The sequence below is a fragment of the Centroberyx gerrardi genome, chromosome 13, assembly GCF_048128805.1.
Source record: "Centroberyx gerrardi isolate f3 chromosome 13, fCenGer3.hap1.cur.20231027, whole genome shotgun sequence".
Lineage (NCBI taxonomy): Eukaryota > Metazoa > Chordata > Actinopteri > Beryciformes > Berycidae > Centroberyx > Centroberyx gerrardi.
Window position 1 is genome coordinate 16,030,963 of NC_136009.1, and position 12,832 is coordinate 16,043,794.

The 12,832-nt window shown below is 41.5% G+C and overlaps 1 protein-coding gene across 1 annotated transcript in view; it reads right to left on the reverse strand.

The window, feature by feature from the left end:
- Positions 1-12,832, reverse strand: part of tnr (tenascin R (restrictin, janusin)) — a 117,070-nt gene that overhangs the window by 14,304 nt on the left and 89,934 nt on the right. Inside the window, exons 22-23 of the mRNA XM_071925083.2 lie at positions 12,128-12,247; positions 9,142-9,285 (exon numbers count right to left, since the gene is read on the reverse strand). Coding sequence (XP_071781184.1) covers positions 9,142-9,285; positions 12,128-12,247 — 264 coding nt within the window. The remainder of the gene's footprint in view (positions 1-9,141; positions 9,286-12,127; positions 12,248-12,832) is intronic.

Below are 12,832 nucleotides of genomic sequence, written 5' to 3' on the forward strand. Positions count from 1 at the left end.
ACATGGATAACCAGAATATTCTGACGACAACATTTCTGTGATATCTTAAAAAACTTGATTTGTGCTATACCTACACATGACCAGCAAGATAGGCAACAAAAACTTTAAGGTTAAGGTTAGGGCAAGGTTTTGTCCATGGTTAAATAAGAAAAACCTCTGCTAAAAAATGACTTAACTTAACTCACAACAGAAATTTTCTTTGCATGAGTTGGGAATTGAACCCAAGAGTATACACCCATCCACCACACCAAATTTCACACTATTTCAATGTCAAACTACTGGCTGTTTTAGTCATGTGAGGCCCACCTGGTTCTCTCGATTCATAGAATATCATACAAAATTACAATGCATTTATTTTCGTAAGCATGAGTACAAATTTCATATGAGGACACCCTGATTCTGCCATGGAAAATGAGCTTACTATCTCACTAGCTCAGCTAATATTTGTATATCCTCGCCTCATTGTTGAAGGTAGATTAAAAAAAGAAGAAAAAAACACACAAAAGAATAACCATGAAACATTCCTGCCCATGTAAATGCACTGTGAGATGGTTAAGGAGCCCTGCTCAGTAATCCCACACCTCTAACTACTCAGTGAGAAGAGCAAGGAGCCACTGCACCATGTTTAGTCGCTGTGTATCACAACCTCAGGAGTGCTCAGGCCCCGCATCAGAAAGCCCCCCCATGTTTTACCGCACATTACATCACACCACCCAAGTACATTTCCAGTCCCCAAATAGCTTTTAAACAAGGCTTTATTTGCCCTTCCTTGATACTTAACCACATCACAAAGACCCTCGCCGCAGTTTCCACATCTTACATCACCCTTTCTGGGTCAATATCTTGATCCTCCGACTAGCAGGAGACGCATTTGACACACTGTAACCTCATTTTAGTGTATGATACAAAATAGATGACTTTCTATTGGGGAATCAGTTTCCTGGAGTTGCATCATCAACTCTGGGACACACATCGTCAGACAGTCGCCAGAACAGCGCTCGATGGCAGCGTGGCAGCAGGGATTGATAAAAACGAAGCACTGTGCTGTGCAATCCAACGTCACCGCTGTGAATATGAGATTAAGATATCTCCTCCACCGCTGTCTGTTTCTCTGATTCTCTCTCTCTCTTTCTGTCTGACTCGGTGCCTTTTGATTCTCGCTCTCTTTTCTCTCTCTCCCATTCTTCCCTCCATAGTGGAAATAACACGGCCTTTTAGAGGCCGCCTGACAAGTATACTTCGCCTGAAGACTTGAAGGGCTGAAGACTTTCTATCTTACGCTCTTAGCTCAACAGCTCGACCCGAACTTGAACCCGGACCTCACACACTCGCACGCACACACACACACACACACACACACACACACACGCAAGGAAACGCCACAGCGCCCACTCAGCCCCACACTGCCCTCCCATTTCCATATAAATCCACTGCGTGTGTGTGTGTGCGTGCGTGTGTGCGCACGTTCTGAAGGATCAATGACAGCTCAGTAATTAACAGCATGCGCCCGCCTTGATAACCTCCTAGAGGACGCAGGGTGCCTTCTCTCAGAGACAATGATAGGCAGACCCTCATACAGAGACGGGGGGATTGACAGAGAAGGACAGAGAGAGAGAGGGTGAAAAAAAGAGAAAGAGAAACACAGAGAGAGAGAGAGAGCAGAGAGTGTGTGAGAGAGGGAGAGAGCTCTACGAGATAAAAGCAGCACATTGCAGATTATACTGAAGTCCACACTGACAACTCCTCCTCTCCTGCTCCTCCTCTTTATTGACCTCTTCCACTACTCTTTTCCCTTTTTCCTTTTTCTTTATCGGTTTCCTCCCCGTCCCCACGGCGACCTGTGGTTTCCCTCTTCCTCGCTCTCTCCCCCTTATCTCCATCTTTGTCTGCCTCCTCATCCTTTGTCCACCCCCTTTTCTCCTTATCTGACAGGCTGCCATTCTCCCTCAGCGTGCCGGAGACTGAACGGGAGTTTATCTTTTGTTCTTGTCACCTCCTCATCTTGATGGACACTGGTGCTGTGTTTGTTGTGCGTGGGGGATAAATGAGACAGGGAGAGAGAGAGAGAGAGAGAGAGAGAGAGAGAGAAAGAGGGGTGGGAGTGACTGCCCACAAACCGCACTCACTTTATCTTTTCTTTCTCTCTCCATTCCCCAATTAAATCTGCCTCCCTGTCCTTCTCTCCCATTCTCTTCCTCCAATTAAACCTGTGCGTGGAGTGTACACAAGCAGGTGAACAGGTGTTGTCTGAATTCCTGGCAGTGCTGAAGTTCTATCTTCAGACACGGAGGATTGTACAATGAGAACGAGATGATTGGGTTTGGCTCCATCTAATCTCTCATTAACACACTGTGTAAACAATGCGAGAGGAACAAACACACACAGGCCAGCAGATGGGAAGGGCAGCGGCGGTAATTTGATGCAGGAAGGCGAGAGCGGGGAAGTTATTGTTCGGAGTGGATATCGCATCTCTGCACTGATTTGCAACTAGGTGATTCTGCCCGGATGATGTGTGGCTAATACGTTTGAATATATTGACCCTGATGAATTGAATCAAATGCTGGTAGGATGGATGCCACAGATGGAGTTGTGATAGTGGAAAGTAAAGATTATCATGGACAAAATTACAGAACCACAAGCAGGCTTCTTTAACCAGTTCTCAGCTTTGACTGCCCCTATACTGATCATTATATATGGTGACAATACTACTACTATTACTACTACTGCTGCTACTACTAGTTATAAGTATTCTAATATTATTTTAAACTCATTATTTATTCAAAAAGTCCTAGATTGGTCAAATCTTTTATTATCCTTTTAAATTTCAATATCAGCAGTAAGCTATTTCCCAGATAAATTCATTATTTGTTCAAAAACCTATTCCCCAATTCTAATTTCCATTTTTAAAATTAAATTCATTACTTGTTCCAAAAGTTATAGCCTAATCCTAATTTCCATTTTTCAAGTTAAATTCATTGCTTGTTCCAAAAGTTATAGCCTAATACCAATTTCCATTTTCCACATTAAATTAATTATTTGTTCCAAAAGTTATAGCCTAATCCTAACGACCACAATCAATTCCCCGCGGGCAGATGTGGAAGAGGTGCAGGACAGGATCGTATCAATAGATTACCTCACCCCAAAAATACTCTGACAGCACCGGGCTGCATTACAACAGGCACACAACTTCGAAATGTTTAAATAAATTTACAGGCCACACAAACTGATCTTTAAAGAAGTGTTAGGTATACATGACTAATGCTATCAATGCTCTTTTACACATGGACTCATCATCTATTCTATGTTCTCCAACCCACATTTGTGGGTTTGTGGTCAAGTCCTACGCACAAACTGATTGTCAAGCAGTTGTTCATGTACTTACTGACTGTACCAGACATGTGAAATCACTGTGGGAATATTATATGGAGGCAGTAAGCTTTTTGCCAGGGGCATCGATCCACTAAACCCAACCTCATGTCAAAGTTCCTGTATCTTAAATCAATTTGCCATGAAAACTTCCAAACGAAATTCTACATTTCGGGGGACAAGTGAAGCAAAGACTGATTATTGGCAAGATATTATTATTTCATCAGTGTGATAAATTATTAGACGTAGGTCACCAAAGTATCTTGCACAGACGGACACAACTTAGAAGGTTTATTGGTCCCATGATGTCATTTTTTTATATATGGCCTCCAAATAGATTTCTGGGGATTTTTGTTAGATAATTTCTCTCTTATAATGATAAAAAAACTACAAGATCAAATTTGGACTCACTCATACTTAGGTACTGTGAGTGCCATACTGTGTCATACCCAATTGACGCCCATGCTGTTTGTGCACTGCCAGTCTGTTCAATCCAAAAGATTATCCTGTTTTACTGGAATAATTATAACGCCTACAATTATTAATCCCCCTGAGAACCTCCGTACCTCTTAACATTACACACACCAATAAAAACAGGCGTGAAATACAAGAAGACATGGCTCACTGGCTGTTGGATTGTTGTTGCTGTAGCCGTCCACAGCCATTCACACTGTCTGGCACTAATGACATTGATGCTAATGAGCTTAAGTATTGGGTTAAAGATCAAATATTAAGAAAAAGTGGCGGCTATTCAGGATTGATTAGAAAATGTGAAAATGTCATTGTTGTAGATCATTTAGTCCAAAAGTTGTTATGAATTTGCCTTTTAATGACCTTTTTCAATGTTCATTCACTTTATTCAACATCATAAAAAAAAGACTTGGAGCATCATGGCTCATTCTTTCTGTCAAGAGAAATGTATTTTTCATCTGACAAATAAATGGATGGCATTGGTATTTTAAATTCATAAAAATTAGTCAGTTCAGTAAAGATAGTCCAACCCTCCCGCTACTTTATCTGTGGTTAAAAAAAACAAAACAAAGGAAATGTTTTTCTGATCGCATTTGACGCTGCCAAAGGCGACGTGCCTGCCTTAACATCACAGATTGAGGTGTGGCCAGAAGTGCAACACGGTCGAACGTTTCAGCCCATAGAGGGCAGTGCAACGATTTTCTGCCCCTATAGAAACAGATGCAGCACTTAATTTGAAAAATGTTGAAATTGAATACAGGATTATTGCTATTCACTAGGAGCCATATAACCATGATTACATTACAACAAACATTTCAACATAAAACAAAGCAAAGACACACATTTTTGTGTGGACAGAAATTATTACATCTATCAAAAATGCCTAAATTACCGACATAATTAAAGAACTGATTTTGTTTCTGTAATAGAGGCACTCCCACCACTTGGTAAGAACAACTGTCTGTCAAAGCCCAGTGGCGAGGATCTGTGTTGCTTCGAAATCTTGCCAAGTACTTTTTTGGCAAGCTGGGGTGTGGACGCATTTGAGGAAAAATAGTCCAGGTGCTGCAGCTTATAGGCTTATGGCCACACCTGTAGCGAAATCCCTAATTTCCAGCCCCATGGCTTAAATATCAGCCTTCAGGGAGTCAAGCTCTCTTACTCTGTGTTGAGCTGTGAGGCATGGAGGCCTGACGACAACAAATCTCAGCCGTGGTTAAGAGGTTCAGGAAGCAACAAAGCACCGCCGCGAGACCGAATGACTGAGGGAGTCTCAGCCACATTTTGCTATGATCTCGGCTCATCTCTCTCTCTCTCACTCTCTCTCTCTCTCTCTCTCTCTCTCTCTGTCTCTCTCTCTGATGTGTTCAACGGGAGCCTGGAGAAACCATCCAGAGCTACAGAAAGCCAAGACCTGACCAGAAGGAAGGAACCTTAATTGACCCCTGACCACTTTTCCCTCAACCTTATCAATTCATGTGAAACCTTGAGGAACCTGTCTGCCAACGTCTATGAAGACGAAGGAATACAAGGATGAAGGGCAGCGGAAGAGAATGTAAAACCCCACATCCATAAGAAAGGAAAAGTTAGGCAATTAACAACTCCACTCCAAACCTCATTCTTTAGTTATACCGTTTCCACTGACAGCGAAAGACGGATATTCAGACACAGAAATGCAGGCAGAGACAGAAAATTATACACCGACACATACAGAGACATTTACCAATACAAAGGATCTGATGTAACTATCAATTGTGCTATTGCAATTAACTTGGGTGAGCAAAGAAAGCTGGCCTGTGTATTCAAGGAGTAGGCCTATGTCGCTGGGTTATAAGTGGGCACCTCTTATCACAGTTATTAATTTAGGCCCACACCCCCTCCAGAAGGCTTAACGTTATATTTTAGTATTTCACCCAATAATTTCCAACCTCAACATCAATCTGAACAAGAACAGGCTAATGGGACAGCTGATGCCCACTCAGCAGTTCAGAAACTGCAACGTACGTACAATCATAGGCTAAAGTTCACTCTTCTGGCTTGAAATACCCCCTCAGTGCAGAAATCGTATTGCATCTACAAACAATAGACTTAACTATGTAAAAGGAATCACACCAGTGTATGGCTACCCGCTTGTGTTGCCATGTCTATGATAAATCACGGCTCTTATCTTAGTCAAGTTGGATTTCCATACTTTAAGCCCCAACTGGTGCCCTTTCTTCTCAGCCACAGCCACTGGCTGCTGTTTCCTTCTTTTGAAGATGCATTTATGGCCTTATGTAAACCCTGACTACAAATCCCTAACTCCATGGGCAAGTACACAGAGACAGGGAGACGAGCAAACTGAAACACAAAGAGAGCGAGGCAGATAGAAATAGACAGAAACGGAGCAGCGGACACAGAGAGACAGTGACAGAGCCAAAGCCAGAATAGTCAACCAATCCAATCAATGCTCTCATCCCCTTTCACAGGCCATTCACAATGTGACATTTTCTATCAGAGCGGAACAGCCTGAGAAAACAAGCTGTGTGAGCAGAGCATAACCAGGCTTCAGGAATTCAATTAGGGACTATAATTAACAAGCAGAGAAGGTCCCTCTGAAGTTGAGGGAACTCAGTCACCCCCTGGTGTGATTACATGTCAGCATCACACCAGCAGGGGGAGGGCGTGTCTGCAAGTGTGTGTGAGTGTGTGTGTGTGTGTGTGTGTGTGTTGCATGCGTTTATGTACCATCTGCGTGTGTGTTTTTGAGTGTGTGTGTGCATGTCCGTACTTGTGTATGAGCAATTGTGTGTATGTGTGCACACTGGGGAGCTGGCACTTGAGTAGCGGTGCCCGATGGCCTGTGACATTTTAATACAAATTAAGTTAGTCAAAAACTGTTTATAAATTAGTTTTTTTGCTAAAAGGGTAGCGCTTGATTAAGCCCAGGGATTAGCCCTCATTGTGCACTTTATTGAATTTTAGTTCCCTGGTGAAATGAGGTAAAATTTAAAGGGCAGTATCGCAAAATTTCATTTTTGTTATTCCAGTGTCCTAGGGAACCTTGGGTCTGTTGTTGTAAACATTCACGTTTCCCATCATCAGAAATAACAGAGAGGCATTTGTCCGGCACATACATCTGTAATATAGAGTACAGGGTACACCCATGTAAACCTCACACAGTTCCAGAGAGAAGGGAATAGGAAAAGACTGAAGGAGTGTCAAAATGACGGTGTCTAAAATGATTTTCTGTCCATCAGGGTGTATTTCTGGTTCAGGCTTGATAATTGCTTAGTATAAAGTTCAGTGGAACGCTGACTGCAGACCACATAATTGCATGTAATTACCAGTACTCAGTGGATATAAAGAGCAATAAATAAAGAGTAAGTAGTGACAACTAGACAATGGCAGTAACTATTATCTGTGTCATTCTACCATTTGTTGTCAATTGTCAATGGAACTTTGCCAGGCTGAACACTGGTACACAATTACTTTCAATTCTTTCAACATTGCCAGAAAGTGGCTCACTTTCACAAATACTGATACAGTTATCCAAAGCCATAAGAACCACATAAGATAATTTTTGAATTGTGCATTATTCCCCTCAAGGGCTTACTTCAGCTTCAAATAAAAGCTTTGTTAAGCCTGTAATTTCATAGATAAATTACAAAGAATGCATAATCAACAATGCAGTGGATATAGGGAACTCGCCTCTAAACACAATGCAATATATAAAAGATAGTAGTATTACTGTACAGTCCAAGATATCACCAGTATTGTTCTCAAAATGCACCACAGGTTCAGACATTGTTAATGTATCAGTATTACACTTTTACATGTTACATGTTTATTCTGAAATCACAGAACAAACATTTAATCATGCTGGTATTATTCAAGATGCACAAACTATATTTGATTCTTAATAGAGAGGGCAGTGAGCTAGACGTCCTTTCTCTAGTATGGAGAAATTCAATCTATTTTGATCTATTCCACCCAATCAAATTCACTCCAAAATGGAGTGGAATAACTGGTGTCTGCTCCACTCAGGGGAGGGGAGTGACACAGACGAGCATCTAACGATTGCTTGATTCAATAAACGGTCGTGTTCAAAACAGAACAAAATCCTCCTCCTCATTACTCACTCCATGTTGTTGCCTATACATCACAATAACTTACTTACTTTTATTTGAAGGAGTCTAACTACAACTGGGGTGGAAATGCTTGGCTTTTTTTTCTTTTGCTCTCTGGAGAAGCGTCGAGGCACGAGAGGCACTAGACAGAGTCTCTGTTTCCAAATTAGAATCACCTTAAACTGCCAAGCACACTTGTTTATGTATGAGGTATTATATGCATATATAGCACTGACATGGTTGGAGGTACACCTAATTTTCTACAGCCCCACTTATGTTTTGAAGTTAGGTTTCTGCAGCCCTGCCCTCTCATGTTGTCAGGGTTTGTTTCTGTTTTGAGCAGCTTCTCTCTACCGCAGTGCAGGACAGGTAACTCTGTCGCCTGGCTCTCCTTGGGGGATACGAACGCCTCTGCTGACTGAAAAGTTTTTTTCTTTCTCAGGAACTCTGAAAAACAAAGTTTATGGAGCTGCAACTCAGCTAAACTGGAACAATTCCTTCATCCTTAACTTTCCTCACAGTGCAGCCATAGAGAAGGGCTGGAGATAATATTTAGTGTAGTGGGTCATCTGGTGGGGAGCCAGGCTGCAGTGGCACTGAAAGTTCACAGGTTCAATCCCCATGATGTCTGTCCATGCCAAGCGTCCTTCAGCCAGACACTGACCCCTCCCTGATCCAGGGGTGTTTCACAGGGATAAAGGATCAAATTTCTCATTGCACACTATGTAGAATTTCTGTCAAAAATAAATAAATAGACAAATAAATAAATAAAGAGACAAATAAATCATTGATCTACCCAAGAAAGGTGCTGACAAATCAACCATAAATTATTGTTGTCATTGATTGTGTCAAATTTCAATAGGCTTTTGCACCTTTAACCATAAGGTCTCCACTTTATATTTTCCTTGTATTGTTTGTGTTGCAAACATCCATCCGTTCATCCGTCCATTCATTCATTCATCCATCCATCTATCCATCCATCCATCCATCTCCATCCATCCATCCATCCATCCATCCATCTACCCCTCAATCCATCAATTTTCTTGCCACTTACCCAGGTCAAGGTCATGGTGGAAACTGGTATGGTGCATATTAACCGCTGGGTGTATCTTTTGATTTGATTCCAGTCACCTGTGTTTTGATGGCAAAAATGGCAAAATGGGTGGTGATGCAACAAAATGAAATGGATGCGTACGTGTTTGGAGGTTGGCGATGATGGTGCCGCTGGTCAAGGGTCCTTTGGTGGCGTAGAGGGCAACAGAGTAGGTGGTGCTTGGCTTCAGGTTGGATAGTTGGTGCTCCTGCTTGCTGCCTTCTACCAGGAAAGTATCAGCTGCCACTGGAAAACAGAGGTAAGACACACACACGTTTTAGTGCTTACAACAACATTCTTTTTTCAATTTTGACTAAATAGCTTACACTAAATTATTTCTCAAAGGCTCCATAAAGGCACTCCAACCTGGCTAATTTGGCTGATACATCAAATTTGAATCTCAAAGCTTGTACTGTTGGCTCCTTAGGATCAGCTTCCAGGTCGAAGCATTCTTCACTAAAAATCAATTTCACCTGGGAAATTTAGTTTCGGTGACTAGTCATGTGTGACATGGAGAAACACTATAAATATCTATTGCACTGCTAAAACTTCATTTGTGCATCCGATATATTATACAGGATTATGCATTGTAATATACATAAAATGCAAACTTGAGGAAACTTACATTCTTCAGCCTGATCTCTGATATCTGATTGCATATTTCATAAATCATTTTACAACAATTTCATGACTCTAATATGTCAGCCTGACCAATTTGTTTACGCTAAAACAGATAAATTACCACATGGTTACCAATCTGTGTCTTCAATTATAACAAACTGCGTCTTAATTTATTGTGAAAAATTGCAGGTTAAGAAAATAACCAGTACAACATGTGAACAGGAGGCAGCGAGCTAGAAAGGCCATTTAATGAAGACAGTGTAGAGTTAATAGCTCACTGGCAGGAGCGTGGTGGGTTGCAGAGTTTTAATTTATGGTGATATTGACGTGAGCTGTAACAATTTGCCGATGTTGCCTAGAGGCAGGTTTCCAAGTGTCTGTTGAGCATAAGGATGATTGCTGGATCTATTGACTGAGTTGACCTGTCAGTTGACCTGTCAGTGTCAGTGTGTAAATTACATGAGAGTGAAAGTGGTTATCTGAGTTTGGCTTAGTCAGTAGTGAGAGAAAAATATATTTTTACATAATATATTATTTACTTTATAGATGAAAGTCAGACAGATTGATACGATGATGGTTGAGATTTTATGTGGGTATGACTGTTTGCACATGTTCAAAAATCAATTTTGTGATGCATGACGCCGACACTCAAGGGAATTTGTCCACAACTTACATTCCAGCTCTCTAGACATTGGCTGGGGCTGGTTTCCAAGTATCTGTCCAGCATATAGATGCTGTCTCTGTATCTGAGATGGCCTGGCTGCAATCCACTCAGTCAGGGTGTAAATTACACATTGACTGTAAGGGCTGAGCAATACGGATTTCTCTGGATAACTCCAGGCACGGCTTAGTCAGTAGGGTCACGGACACATGAGAAATATGCTTTCCATAACATTTTTTCCAGCCAATTTCTGAAAGTTAGAGAGATTGTGATGGTTGAGATCAAGAGCGGTTAAACATTTTGACTGGCTGTACAAGTTTATACATTATTTTTTTTTAATGGTTAATGACTGCCAACACCCGGAGATGTTTAATTGAAAAATTAAACTTCTTTGAAACGAACTGGAGCTGCTACACATTCATATTTCAGCTCTCTGGCTAATGGCTGGGGCTGGTTTTTAAGTGCCTGTCAAGTGTAAGCAGTATCTACAGCTTACCTGACTTGGCAGTCATCCACCGGGTTCAGGGAACAAATTACGAACTGATTCGGAGTGGCCGAGCAATATGGATATCTTTTACCTATCTGGATATGGCTGTCACAGTGTGAAGACATGGGCTGCATGAAAACACTTATGCAGTGTTGTGTAACGGCAATGTTTGTGCCAAGGGTTAGAAGTTCAACCAATCATCATGAACTGTTCCGAGGCAGTAAGACAGATGGTTCCACGCTGGCTCGAAGGAAGTATCACACTGATATCTCACTTCTTAATGGGCAAACTTCGATACTACCTGTCGAACCTCCACACGCTGTATTTGCATCTGGAACAAATCCGCTCATTACGCTTTGGCTCTGCGGTCCGAGCGATATGAACATCTTTGGCCTATCTGCCTATGGACTTAGCTTATGTGAGAAAATAAAAACGTACTAACTTAAAAGCTTACTGCAGCCAATGTTAATGTTGCTTTGTGCAAAACAGATATCTTGGAGCCCTCCGCTCTACCAATAGTAAGTAAGAAAGTAAATCTTTATGTATATAGCGCTTTTCAAAACCGAGGTTACGGTTAAGTGCTTCGCAAAACACAAGCAAACATGAAATATACAGACAAAAGCATCAATAAAAAGCCAGCGTGTAAAATGTGTGTTTAAGGCGCTGTTTAAAACATTCTCTGGAGTTTGCTGAATGGCTCTTCCTCAGCCTGGGTGCCACAACAGCAAACGCACAATCCTCTCCTCTCGGCTAGATTTTAATTTCGATCGAGGGACGGCCAGAAGCCCTTGGCCAGAAGAGACCATTCGGTTTTATGAGGGGTCAATTGTTCACTAATATAAGATGGTGCCAGGCCGTGCAAAGCCTCGTAAGTGAATGGGAGAGCTTTAAAATCGGTGCTAAATCTTACCGGTAGCCGATGTAATGTGCGCAATATGGGGATGATGTGATTCCAACCAGGGGTCGTTGTCCTTGGCTGCACAGCTGAATTTTAAACTGTTTCCAACTATGCAATAGTTGCTTGACTAAGGCAGGTATATACAAGGCATCAAAGAGACAAAAGCATGAATGATTTTATCTATATCACTGAATGACAAGACAAAATGGACAACATGACTCATTTGGTGGAACTGAAACCTATGGACACTAAATTATTATGTAGGAGAGATTATCACTGCAGTGATTGAGTAAATATACAACATGTTGTTGTGGCCCACAGTTCTTCTTCTCTGATAGTTAATGACACATCTATCCATATGTCATCTAATGAACTGCAAAAGAACTAAAACATTTCAATGACGGCGGTCCTGACCACTCACCCTGGTTGTGTGTGAGGGTGAGCACATAGTTGTCGACGCTGGACAGAGGGGGATTCCACCTCAGCAGCGCTCCTTGTGGAGTGATGTTGAGAGCCGTCAACTCAGCTGGCATGTCCATCGCTAGGATTACAACACAACAGGTAAGATGGGAGAGAGAAAAATAAAATATTATCATATACAGTATAATAAAATAACAATAATAACACGTTGTCAGGTGGCGTTGGGGGCCATCAGCTGAACTGACGGCGAAGGAAACAGATGGAAAAGTAAAGAGAATAAAATAATAAAATAATTTACCCAGGCTGCACTATTGGTCTCATGTTGTTGTTGCCTCCTCGTGAATCATTAAGAAATGTTTGCTGCAATAATGGTGGCCTATTTTGGCTGAGTCGTGTAAGGTTTTACCAGGCACTATCGCAGATGCAAAAAAAAAAAACATCCCACAAAAACAATATCCTCAAAAAGATCATGGAGTTCATATGATGAAAGGAAATCAGAGTTGTTTTTTCACTTTGATTTGCTTTCCTTTTCTCTCTCTCTCGCTCTCTCTCTTCCTCTCTTTATCTTTCTGTGTGTATGTGTTTTTGTGTGTGTGTTTGCGTGTGCCTCTAAGCTCTACATGGTTGTTTACAGTTGTGTATTTGTGCACATACTGTACACTCAGGAGGTGTGTTTTATTTATCTTAATATGCAAATACAACGTTA